This window comes from Oncorhynchus kisutch, linkage group LG12, assembly GCF_002021735.2.
Source record: "Oncorhynchus kisutch isolate 150728-3 linkage group LG12, Okis_V2, whole genome shotgun sequence".
NCBI lineage: Eukaryota > Metazoa > Chordata > Actinopteri > Salmoniformes > Salmonidae > Oncorhynchus > Oncorhynchus kisutch.
The window spans coordinates 55,378,034-55,391,020 of record NC_034185.2 but is presented as its reverse complement, the minus strand read 5'-3'; the positions used below and the strand labels follow the sequence as shown (position 1 = coordinate 55,391,020).

At 42.1% G+C, this 12,987-nt stretch overlaps 1 protein-coding gene across 1 annotated transcript in view; it reads right to left on the bottom strand.

Annotated features, from left to right (window-relative positions):
- Nucleotides 1-309: 309 nt before the first annotated feature.
- LOC109901287 (15-hydroxyprostaglandin dehydrogenase) overlaps nucleotides 310-12,987 on the bottom strand; it is a 24,863-nt gene continuing 12,185 nt past the window's right edge. Inside the window, exons 5-7 of the mRNA XM_020497334.2 lie at nucleotides 3,715-3,791; nucleotides 2,318-2,481; nucleotides 310-1,182 (exon numbers count right to left, since the gene is read on the bottom strand). Coding sequence (XP_020352923.2) covers nucleotides 1,059-1,182; nucleotides 2,318-2,481; nucleotides 3,715-3,791 — 365 coding nt within the window. The 3' untranslated portion in view covers nucleotides 310-1,058. The remainder of the gene's footprint in view (nucleotides 1,183-2,317; nucleotides 2,482-3,714; nucleotides 3,792-12,987) is intronic.

The following is a 12,987-nucleotide window of genomic DNA, read 5'->3' as shown; positions in this document are numbered from 1 at the left end:
CCTGTCACGCATACATCCTGGAATTAACTAAAAGCAGCAAAGGATTGGAAAATAAAATAAAAACTGTCTGTCTGTCTACATGCATGACTTACATAGTTCCTTGTCCTCTCGTCAAAGCCTGTTTTACTGCATGGTAGTGGAGGTGAGGTGGACACTCCCAACGGCAACATACTTAGCCCAACGGCAACATGCTCAGTTAGGTAGTGTGCTGACAACTCCCCAGCCCTCAGGAGTCCTCTTTCTGCCAGCTAAACCTGCATTACTGTGTTAGAGATACTGTGTTACGTACATAGTCATGTAACAAGGGAATGAGAAGAGGAAAGGAGTCAAAGTTTATTGTCTGACAACCAACAAAAATACAATTTTCGCATATTCTATGATAATAAAGTATGTTATTGTATCATAAATAAACTACAGTTATTTGGTAGAATTGTAAACACATATTGTGCTTTGTGATAAAATGTCCATTTCATAATTGGGTAATAAGATTTTTTTTAGCCGACTCGTTAAATAAATAAAATAAATACAGCAGTCAATGTGTACCAAGTCTCTCATACTAGTCAAATCAACTGGAGGATTCTATGATGAGGAAAACAAGTCTCTCATAGTAGTCAAATCAACTGGAGGATTCTATGATGAGGGAAACAAGTCTTTCATACTAGTCAAATCAACTGGAGGATTCTATGATGAGGGAAACAAGTCTCCCATAGTAGTCAAATCAACTGGATGATTATATGATGAGGGAAACAAGTCTCTCATACTAGTCAAATCAACTGGAGGATTCTATGATGAGAGAAACCCAAAAACTAAACCCTCTTTGTCTACCTTTGTTCACACCTATTAAGTAAGACTACTGGAATCTTGATTACATCCAATGTAGGCATACAAATAGAGGTCCCATTAAATTACTATTCTAATTCCTAATTCAATGGGCCTACATTTCTACCAATTCCATAGACACATGGGTTTACTTTCTGAATGACTCCATACTCCGACCACTTTAAGTTCCTTTGTCTGGGTGGGTGACAGAAGTCCGACGGTATTCCGTGTTGTTCCTCTCAAGCGGACAGGGGCTCGTAGGTGTGGAAGTGGATCCCTTTAGAGCAGGTGATCTTCATCACGGCGCCGTTTAGACCGGTATCAGTTATCAGGCGCAACACTCCCTCTGCGATCAGCGACGGTCTGGGGATAGAGATTGAGAGATAGAGATAACAGGGTCGTGTTAGGTAGGGAACACAGTGTCCAGATAGTTCCTCCCTGGTTCATTCGGTTGTTTTCCGCCTGGCTCATTCGGTTGTTTTCCGCCTGGTGTCTAATGAACATGACCCAGGAAAGAGAGAGGCCATGATCATACATTCTCTTTGAATTCCTGAAGGTTTTTATGGATTGAATTGGACTGGCTAACAATTTAGGTTGTAAAATGCCCTCATGATTTTATCAGAGAATTCCTGAAACATGATGTAACTTAATTCAAAAATTTCCTGGCTGAAAGAGATACAAGATCAACATTTAAAAAGGCCTCTTTTTGACGCTTATCACATCGCCTTGCCCCAGGCCAAACAGCTTGGACAAGGTATTACGAAATACTGTACTTTAAAGCAGCTGAGCTGGTAGATGTAAGCATTCAAGACTGAAGTGCATTCTGATATAAATAACAAAACTTGGCCTGCATATGATTTTAAGTGCATCTTATCTCAAACACACTGTATTTCTCAATATTTGTCTTTGCATGTTTCGGATGCATATTGCAGCAAGCTTAATCATTTCAAATAAATGTTGATAAAGTTAGTTAAGTCTTTCCTCAGAATACCCCTCAACGTTTGTATCTGTATATCTCCACTGCCGTTTGCTTCTGAAGTAGAAAACCTTATCTGATGTCGTGCAAAGCACTCAAATCACAGTGACATAGAGAGGGGACAAGACAAACACACCAGGAAGCTTCCAAGGCCCCCTCTCTCCTCTCTCCAGATAAGACAGGGAAACTGAGGAGGGATAACAACCTCCATGGCCTCCCACACATACTATGTGGAGGGAGGATTTAAGCAGGAAATGGACACTGATAAGGGAGGCTTTGCTACTCCAGATACTGTATGACTTGATGTCGTAGAATGGAGTTAGTATTTGGGTGGTTAAGCTGATTCTAGGTCTGTGCTGACTTGTTTAGGTATAACCAACACTTGTATACATTCATCTGAAGCAGTATCCTATATACACCACATAGATTTACAGTAAACCTGAGTTATAAAGAAAGTGATAGGTAATGAGTGAAAGAGGAGGGAAACGAGGCAACTTCTACACAACATGTATAGGAACTCACTGAAGCACCCCGAACTTGTGCACGCTCCTCTTTAAGTCGTCCTTGAACTTGTCAAACTTGCCCATGTTGTCCTCGTGTTCCACGGAGCGCAGGAGTGGGGTGTCCACGAAGGCAGGGCACAGCGTGTTGATCCTCACACCATAGTTCTCCACTTCGGCTGCATCCTGCGTTGGGAGAGGAAAGGAACACAGACGTGTCAGGGTGTGTGTGTGTGTGTGGTTGTGAAAGGAGCAACGTGCCAGTGTGTATGTATGTGTGTGTGTGTGTGTGTGTGTGAGAAAGAGGAGCACAAACATGTCCGAACACGGTCAAGCGTAATCACCCAGGGCAAAGGAATGTGTCTAGGCCAGTGTTTTCCATGCCTTTCCTGGAGTACCCCCAGCCATTCCACATATCACGTATTCTAGTACAACATCTGATTCAACTGGTCAACTAATCATCAAGCCCTTCATTACTTAAATCAGGTGTACTGGTTTTGGATTACATACTGTATGTCTATTAAGGTAGTCCAAAGTTTAGTGTTTGTTCCCATATTAAATCGCTCACAATGACTACATCAACGATTATCCGTAATCATGGTAGCAGCCACGTTAATGTAGGAGTCTTTAGAAACATATTCTATTCTTATTTACAATAAAAGTGACTCGAAAATTATTGGGCACAAAATAATCTAAAACACAACCGAAACAAAATAGCAAATGCATCCATTACATTTTTTGAGTCACAAGCTTGATGTAGTCATTGCGTGCTAGGAATATGGGACCAATTTTTTTTGTACTTTTACCTCTTTTTCTACCCAATTTCATGATATCTAAATGGGTAGTTACAGTCTTTTCCCATCGCTACGACTCCCGTATGGACTCAGGAGAGGCGAATGTCGAGAGTCATGCCTCCTCCAAAACATGACCCTGCCAAGCTGCACTGCTTCTTGCCACACTGCTCACTTAACCCGGAAGCCAGCCGCACCAATATGTCAGAGGAAACACCATACAAATGGCGACCGTGCATGCGCCCGACCCACCACAAGGAGTGGCTAGAGCGCGATGGGACAAGGACATTCCTGGCCGGCCAAACCCTCCCCTAACCCGGACGACGCTTGGCCAATTGTGCGCCGCCTCATTGGTATCCCGGTCACGGCCGGCTGTGACACAGCCTGGGATCAAACCCAGGTCTGTAGTGACGCCTCAAGCACTGCGACAAGCCAATTGGTAGGCTATACTTTTTACTGCTTTAATACACATAAGTGAATTTGACAGTCTGCACTTTAACCCCATAGTCATTGATTTAAAATCCATAAGAAGAATAAAGTGTTTCACTGTCCCAATAATTACGGAGGGCACTGTATGTGGAACGGCTAGGTGTACTCGAGGAGAGGTTTGGTAGGTATTAGAACTCACCGCTATGGCTCTGGAGAAGCCTATCACCCCGTGCTTTGTGGCCGTGTACACTGGCTGGTAGGGGGAATGAAGGAAAGCTGAAAAGAAAGAAAGAAAGAAGAATATACAAAGTTTACAGTCATGATAACTCACCAACATACTCCACATGGTACCCATTTAAATCTCAGGCGTTTTTTATTGACGGCGCTTATTAACAATGCAATCACTCTAAAGGCATTGTTACAGAGGTTACTTGTCCTCTGTGTGTGTGTGTGTGTGTGTGTGTGTGTGTGTGTGTTTAAGCACACTATAGTGAAATCTACCAGTTTTTACTGAGATCTCATATCGCTTGCTAGAAATGAATGAGTACTGTAACTTATTCTCTATGCCTTCCCCGTCATGGAAAATCCGGATCTTCCAAGGAAAAATATTACCCCCTATTTTGACTTAATTCAAACATGAAAAAGCTGTGTGTTTGTGTGTGTTGGGCCGGCCGCCAAGTTATGTTTAAACCAGAACAATCTCCAGAACATTGCATTTCAGGAGAACTCGCTTCCCCCTCCAAATAATGGGGCTCAACTTCCTTTTATGGACACATAAAACCTTCACCTTGTGAAGATCAATCATTAGTGTTCCCCTTTAAAAAAGGATAGAGCCAGGACAAACCTTAAGAGAAACCTGTTGTATGGAGTACTGCAAGGCACTTTGTTTCTGAAACCTCTCAACACCTTTGTATAAGAGAACAGACGTGAAATTAGATGGGGAAAAAATCCCTCTGGGAACATAGTCAAATCAAAGGGAATTGAGCTCAAAGAGAATGTTTACATGCATTATTAAACAAATGTGTGCTTAGTAGAACCATATAGTGTTTCAGTTTTTCTGAACACTTTTTGGTGCTAGGTAGAACCCTTTTCAGAGGGTCTACCATGTAGGTTTCTTCATAGAACACATTGTATATGGTTCTACTAAGAACCATTTTATTATATAAAGGTTATTCTTAGAACCCTCCATGAATGGAGGCCTTTAAAATCAAATTATTTATGAAGAGATCTTGGTAAGGCCACTTGTTGACGGGCTTAGTTAAACCCTATCACAGTGGTGTTAGGAAACCCTTGGTTTACAGGCCACGTCAGGCCTGCAAGTCACATTATTCTGGCTCGCAAAGTGATGTGTAATTGCTATTGGAATCGAGCCAGAGTTACGATATCCAACGAGTGGAATTGTTTAAATCAACCGCAACCTGCATTCAAAAAAATTGCCAGGGTAGGGAAGATCAGATCCTTGATTTTGTCTCAGTATTCAAACTGGAGCAAACATCTCAGTAACACGCGCAATAAGTCCAACTACTAACAGATTTATTTCTTTTTTTAAAAACTAAACCAATGTTATTTATCTTTGTGTAGCATAAAATGTATCACCCAATCAATGGGTACAGTTGAAGTCAGAAGTTTACATACACTTAGGTTGGAGTCATTAAAACTCGTTTTTCAACCACTCCACAATTTTTTTGTTAACAAACTATAGTTTAGGCAAGTTGGTTAGGACATCTACTTTGTGCATGACACAAGTCATTTTTCCAACAATTGTTTACAGACAGATTATTTCACTTATCATTCACTGTATCACAATTCCAGTGGGTCAGAAGTTTACATACACTAAGTTGACTGTGCCTTTAAACAGCTTGGAAAATCCCAGAAAATGATGTCATGGCTTTAGAAGCTTCTGATAGGCTAATTGACATCATTTGAGTCAATTGGAGGTGTACCTGTGGATGTATTTCAAGGCCTACCTTCAAACTCAGTGCCTCTTTGCTTGTCATCATGGGAAAATCAAAAGAAATCAGCCAAGACCTCAGAAAAACAATTGTAGACCTCCACAAGTCTGGTTCATCCTTGGGAGCAATTTCCAAACGCCTAAAGGTACCACTTTCATCTGTACAAACAATAGTACGCAAGTATAAACACCATGGGACCACGCAGCCGTCATTCCACTCAGGAAGAAGACGCGTTCTGTCTCCTAGAGATGAACGTACTTTGGTGCGAAAAGTGCAAATCAATCCCAGAACAACAGCAAAGGACCCTGTGAAGATGCTGGTGGAAACAGGTACAAAAGTATCTATATCCACAGTAAAACAAGTCCTATATCGACATAACCTGAAAGGCCGCTCAGCGAGGAAGAAGCCACTGCTCCAAAACTGCCATAAAAATGCCAGACTACGGATTGAATGTACTTTGGGGACAAAGATCGTACTTTTTGGAGAAATGTCCTCTAGTCTGATTATACAAAAATATAACTGTTTGGCCATAATGACCATTGTTATGTTTGGAGGAAAAATGGGGAGGCTTGCAAGCCGAAGAACACCACCCCAACAGTGAAGCACGGGGGTGGCAGCATCATGTTGTGGCGGTGCTTTGCTGCAGGAGGGACTGGTGCACTTCACGAAATAGATGGCATCATGATGAAAGAAAATTATGTGGATATATTTAAGCAACATCTCAAGACATCAGTCAGGAAGTTAAAGCTTGGTCGCAAATGGGTCTTCCAAATGGACAATGACCCCAAGCATACTTCCAAAGTTGTGGCAAAATGGCTTAAGGACAACAAAGTCAAAGTATTGGAGTGGCCATCACAAAGCCCTGACCTCAACCCTATAGAAAATTTGTGGGCAGAACTGAAAAAGCGTGTGCGAGCAAGGAGGCCTACAAACCTGACTCAGTTACACCAGCTCTGTCAGGAGGAATGGGCGAAAATTCACCCAACGTATTGTGGGAAGCTTGTGGAAGGCTACCCGAAACGTTTGACCTAAGTTAAACAATTTGAAGGCAATACTACCAGTTGTGAAAAATTTAGTTTAAATGTATTTGGCTAAGGTGTATGTAATCTTCCGACCTCTACTGTATATGCAAAGACACATTTAAACAAACCATTCTGAAAATCACCCTGCATTAGAGCATGCTGGGAAATATGATATGGTTGTACATAGAACCCTTCTGTTAAAATGAGAATAACTATGAGAACTCCCAAACCACCCATGTGTTCCCGCTGAATTTCAGTCCTGTAGGAGAGGGCATAAATATGATAGCTGGAATTGTACAGGAAACATTGTATAAAGTCTTGACTTCAAATCTGATTGCCACTTCAGCTAAAAAACAGTCACAAAAGTGACAAGGAGGAAAGGGATCTATAGGAGTTACAGGTTTGCTGCTGGGACACACAGGAAGCAAAGTATGTGCAATAACATGACAATATGGGTTAATTTATCATAAAACACAACCAACCGTTATCTTGCAGTTTCAGGCATACTTGTACTTCCCCTTATGCCTAAGCAGCTCGAACAGAGTGCTGATAACATAACTCTTTCCTCATTTGGAACTACAGTGAACGATATACTGCCCGTCTTAATTGGTTATTACAGTATAATACTGAACCAAATGCTTTCACCTTTTACCCGTGTGGGAATTGGCCTATATGGATAGGGGCTAATATGAAATGTTTCTTACAGAAAAATATGAAAATGGTTAATGAACAGTTTGGAGGTAATCGGAAAATGATTAGACAAAATGTGAGTACACAACAGTTCACCTGACACAAGACTGAATCCAAACATTACACTGTTGATTTTATGTGCATTTTACATGTAGTGTACTTTGCCACTTTTGTTGAAAACGAAATCTGAAAATAGTCTGGATACATTCAGTAACATGATAAGGCTATTCCTGTAAAATGTGGGGTAGGTGCAACACAATACAAACATTACAAAGGTTTGAATGAGAAGATTAACTGGTCTCTCCAAGTGGCCACACACCTCTCCAAAGTGTGCACAGTTCCTAAGCAATTTCAATGCACTTTTATGACTCAAAAGAAACGTTTTCAACTATAAAAGGTACCTTTGTGAGCTCTCCTAGCTGTGCCATTGAGGAATAAGCTCACTTGTCGTTATTTAGTTTGGAAAACAGCCCTGAATCCCCGCCATAACACAATTGGGCGATTCTGCAACTTCAGGCACTGGAGATTTCAGAAATGAAAATGTACTGAAAATACATTTGACCTGTTTTATAATTGTCTTTGATTTGTCTAGAAATAATATCTGATAATCGCTGTGATCGTACTATTCAGGAATTTATATATTTTTGTAATTTGTCTCAGACAGCAATTAAACATCCATTTTAGTTGAACATGAAATATTATACAATTAATTTATAACACATTTCTTATACATGCATCTGAGAAATAGCTAAAGTACTAGATTGAGAGGTGTTAAAAAAAAATCTGGGATGATGGTAGTGTGAACATACAAAGAAAAAATCATATTAAAAATAAAAATCACAAAAATTGACCCTGAGGACCATAGAAGTTCCTGTAGTTGCAGAATCACCCAATTACTGTTGTTGTTTACGCAATCCAAAAACGGTCCATTATAAAGGTGGGCATGATCTGAAAGCTTGTTCCATTTCCAACATAACTAGCTGTTATAAAATACGATCTTACAATGTTAGGCTTTCACAAGGAAATTCAGAAAAAACGATCGTAATTTAGGTGCATTCAGGTGCGTGTGATGCGTCATTTTTTTCTCTCACAATAAACAAATATAGGCTCATTCTGTTCAGAAGACCCCAGGATATGACGACATGTCATCTTGCAACTGTACATCATACATAGTGATCATAAACATTGATTTGGAAAGGTGAATTGCACATTTGGACTCACAGGTGTGTGGCTTGCTTGTATGACATCAAAGCGGTATTTATTATAATCCTCAACATCTCATCTTTCAAAATACATCCAGTCCTCTTAATTTACAGCAGTTCCCCTCACCTGGACAACAAAAAATGTGCAAAAGTTGCCCAATTACTGGAAGGGATGGCGACAAATTTTTGTTGCGAGCGGTGCTCAAGTTCAGAATGGCTGTCAATAAAAACCCATACAGCGCTGTGAAGCGCAGAGACAGAACCCTTACTGAAACAGCCACTACGTTTCAATTTAGGTGCCTATTATTGCCCAAATCTGCCATTTTCAACTTGCATACAGATACGAGTGTAAAGGGCTACATGATTTAAAACATGATTTTAACATACCTTTCCCGACTTTCTCAACTAACTCTGCTTGCTGTATAATCTGCAGTTCTGTCCATTGTATCTTTGACTTGGTACTGTGTTGCTGTTGTTGTCCTTGGGGCGTTTTATTCTCAGCCATGACGTCATATATATTGTTGGGTATGTTCACCTCCAGAGTCTTGAATGATGCATAACAAAACACATCTAGTATGATTAATGACAGTCTATAATAACACTGTACGGTTTCTTGGGAGTTAGAGTCACCAAGAACACAACATGATGAAAAATTCCACACCACATACAAAATACTAAGCTAGGGACCCTGGGACTAAACACCTCCTTCTGCGGCTGGGTCCTGGACTTCCTGACGGGCCGCAGGTGGTAGGGGTGGGCGGCAGCGGGTCTGTCACTCTGATCCTCAATAAGGGGGCCACTCAGGGGGTGCCTGCTTTGTCCCCTCCTGTACTCCCTGTTCACCAACAACTGCATGGCCAAGCACGACTCTAATACCATCATTACATTGGGGCAGGAAGGTAGCCTAGTGGTTAGAGCGTTGGATTTGTAACTGAAAGGTTGCAAGATCGAATCCCCGGGCTGACAAGGTAAAAATCTGTCGTTCTGCCCCTGAACAAGGCAGTTAACCCACTGTTCCTAGGCCATCATTGAAAATAAGAATTTGTTCTTAACTGACTTGCCTAGTTAAATAAAGGTAAAATTAAAAAAAATATATATATATTTGCCGGCGACACAATGGTGGTGGGCCTGATCACTGACGATGATGGGACAGCCTATAGGGAGAAGGTCAGAGACATGGCGGTGTGGTGCCAGGACAACAACCTCTCTCTCAATGTTATCAAGACAGGGGAGATAAATTGCGGACTGCAGGAAGATGAGGGCCGAGCACGCCCCATTATCATTGACAGGGCTGTAGTGGAGCAGGTTGAGAGCTTCAAGTTCCTTGGTGTTCACATCACCAAACTGTCATGGTCCAGACAGACCGAGGGGGGCACGACAACGCCTATTCTCACTAAGGGGTTTTGGCATAGCCCCTCAGATCCTCAAGGGGTTCTACAGCTGCACCATCGAAATTTGATTTGATTTGAGCATCCTGGTTGCATTGCCGCCTGGTATGGAAACTGCTCGGCATCCGACCGCAAAGCGCTACAGAGGGTGGTGCTTGTGGCCCAGTACATCACTGGGACCAAGCTTCCTGCCATCCAGGACCTCGATACCAGGCGGTGTCAGAGGAAGGCCCTAAAAATTGCCAAAGACTCCAGCCACCCTAGTCATAGACTGTCCTCTCTGCTACCGCACGGCAAGCGGTACCGGAGCATCAAGTCCAAAAAGGCTCCTTAACAGCTTCTACCCCCTATCCAGACTATTTGCATTGAACACCCCTTTTTTTACGCTGCTGCTACTAGCTGTTTATTATCTATGCATAGTCACCATCTACATGTACATATTACCTCAATTACCACGACTAACCTGTACCCCCAGACATGAATCAGTACCAGAACCCCCAGTATATAACCTCATTAGTTATTTTATTGTATTACTTTTTTAAACTTTTGTTTATTTAGTTGAGAATATATTAACTCTTAATTTTCAAAAAACTGCATTGTTGGTGAAGGGCTTGTAAGAAAGCCTTTCACGGTAAGGTCAACACCTGTTCTATTCTACCCACAAAATACAACCTAGCACTCTGGTATCCTGCAAACCATGATCCCTTCTGCATTTTACACCCCGATTTAAAATACAGAAGTCTGGTGCATATGTTGTCAATGTTTGCCGTTCATAGAAATACTTGTACATTGCTAGACATGTCTGCCTTGTCGACCTGGTAGCTACTGAGGTAAGACAGGTGGTCTCACAGACAGCACACATACAAATGTTCTTGTCAGAATAGCCTGGTTTGATATAGGTGATAGCGCGTTTTCCTGTATGCAGAATAATCCAGTTACTGCTGCTGTGGGGCGAGCCAAAGGGAGGTGTTCATTTCGATGGATACATGGAGCCGGGCCTTTGCTGACAAGTTTCTCAAATATCAGCCCCTTGGATCACGCTTGGACAGCCTTGGATATAAGTGCAAGTTGGTGACAGTAGTATTTGACAGTCTCGGCCACGTACATATGGTGAGTGGCCTTCAGATTGCAGAGAGCAACTGGCCGAAGTACTGCTCGGTTTCAGCTGTTACTGGCAGCCTCGCTTTGTGGAGAAGGTGCTTTTTGTATCCTTAAAATGCTCTTGTATCCAAGACCTTTAAAATAGTTTTTATCCATCTTAATGTAATGCAATTTGTGGATTCAAATAAAGTATTTAAAATGTGTACTTGTGTGTATTTCTTCCCCCCCAAAATGCTCCAAGATTATTGTCAACTGATACCCTTGGTACATTTCAGGCTCCTCTTACCACACATCATGAAGAACAGGGTGAACCAAAACAATGATTTGCATCAAACATACCGCGATCCAATATAGGAGCTGTCAGTCAGTCAGTCATTGCACAACATGCCAGTGAGGGAAGAAGCCTGTACCGAACACTGCAGTGGGTCCACCTACATTCCAAAGTCCCTGGTCCCATTAGAGGCAGCTGCCAGGTAAAGTGGGGCCTGTGAGCGCCTGCAGCTTTTGCTGCGGTTGTACATCAAGCAGCATCCTGCCAACCGTTTCTTCTCAATGGAAAAGAAAACAAACTGATGTCATGTCAACGGTGTTTTGGCTTTGGGGGTAGAGATCATGTGTGATGTTGTCCATTGTAGCTAGCCTATCTAACAGTTCTATCACTGTTACATAATCACGTTCAGAGTGATTAAAACAATATTTAGCATATTTCTATATGGTGTTTCCAGAACATTTGGTGTTGTCTGATTTAGAATATAAAAAAGGGCCCGTCTCCAAGAGGCCAGTTAGAAATGATATCTGCTTCTGTGCTGGAGGCGTCTCCCTGTGGCAACTTGTAATAAACCAGCTTTTATTTCTCAATTCTCTCTTCTTTAGTCCATCTGGAAATTCCAAAGAGGATGAGACACTAAGGTTTTCAGCCCTGTTTGTTCAGCGAAGCTTCAGAATCAGCTCTCTGGAGGTGAGTCAATTGTGTTTACCCCTCTGTGGTGGAGACTTTTCTGGCTTCTCTCACCAAGGGGTATTTCTGAAATGTGATGAACGAGCCTCGTTGTACTGTCAATTAATGATCTTGGTTTTGTTGTAATTGACTTAGTTAAAAGTCTGTGGGTAAAAGTCGCTTCTCCAGTCAGCTGCATGTGTGGTTTGTGTGCTGCAAAACACTGAATTTGGGAAGAGTGTGCCTTGTTCGACCCGGGTGGGGTTCCGAGTACGTGAGTGCTCTGTGAATATCGATAATAACCCATTTTAAACCTCAAGTGGCATCTGTCTCGGCAGTGTCGTCCTGGTGGGAAAAGTAACCAATCAGTTTTAAATACCACACAATTGGGAGAGCCCTCTGGGACCAGGGATTAGCAACATCTGGTCATTTTTAGAGACTGTTAGCAAAGGATACAGTGCTACTGTTTGCACGGTGTGTAGTAAGGTGGTTATTTTGGACAAGTAGGGCATAACCTCTCGTGGGTAGAGCCTGTGTGGAGTGTTCGTTTGTTTGTTTGTTTGTTTGTTTGGTACGGTGGGTACCTCAGTTTGTGGTGGTGTCAGAGTGCGGGCCCGTTCACCATAGGTGAACTATACGGTTCACTTCCGTGTCTGGTCCATTACGGATCCTGTTCTCACGTTTCAGGTTGTTGGTTCACTTTTGAGACTGACTGTATTCCCTCCCCCAAATCTAGACTGGATGTCACGACTTCCGCCGAAGTCGGCTCCTCTCCTTGTTCGGGCGGCTTTCTAGCCATCGCCGCTCCATTTCTCATATATCCATTTGTTTTGTCTTGTTTCATACACACCTGGTTTTCATTCCATAATCTGCATGTATTTAGTCCTCTGTTCCCTTCTATGTCTTTGTGTGTAATTGTTTATTGTAATGGTGTATGTTCGCGCGCTGTACTTTTGTATTCGCGTTCTGTGTTTTTTGGGCACTTAGATGTCATGTTGTGTCTATTTTTTACCGGAATAAAAGTGCGCCTGTTTTCTCTACTCTGCTCTCCTGCACCTGCTCTCCTGCACCTTACACAGCCGTAACACTGGATTTGCTTACCAAGACGACACTGAATGTTCCTGAGTGGCCTAGTTTCAGTTTTGACTTAAATTTACCACTTTGACATTAAAGTATTTTG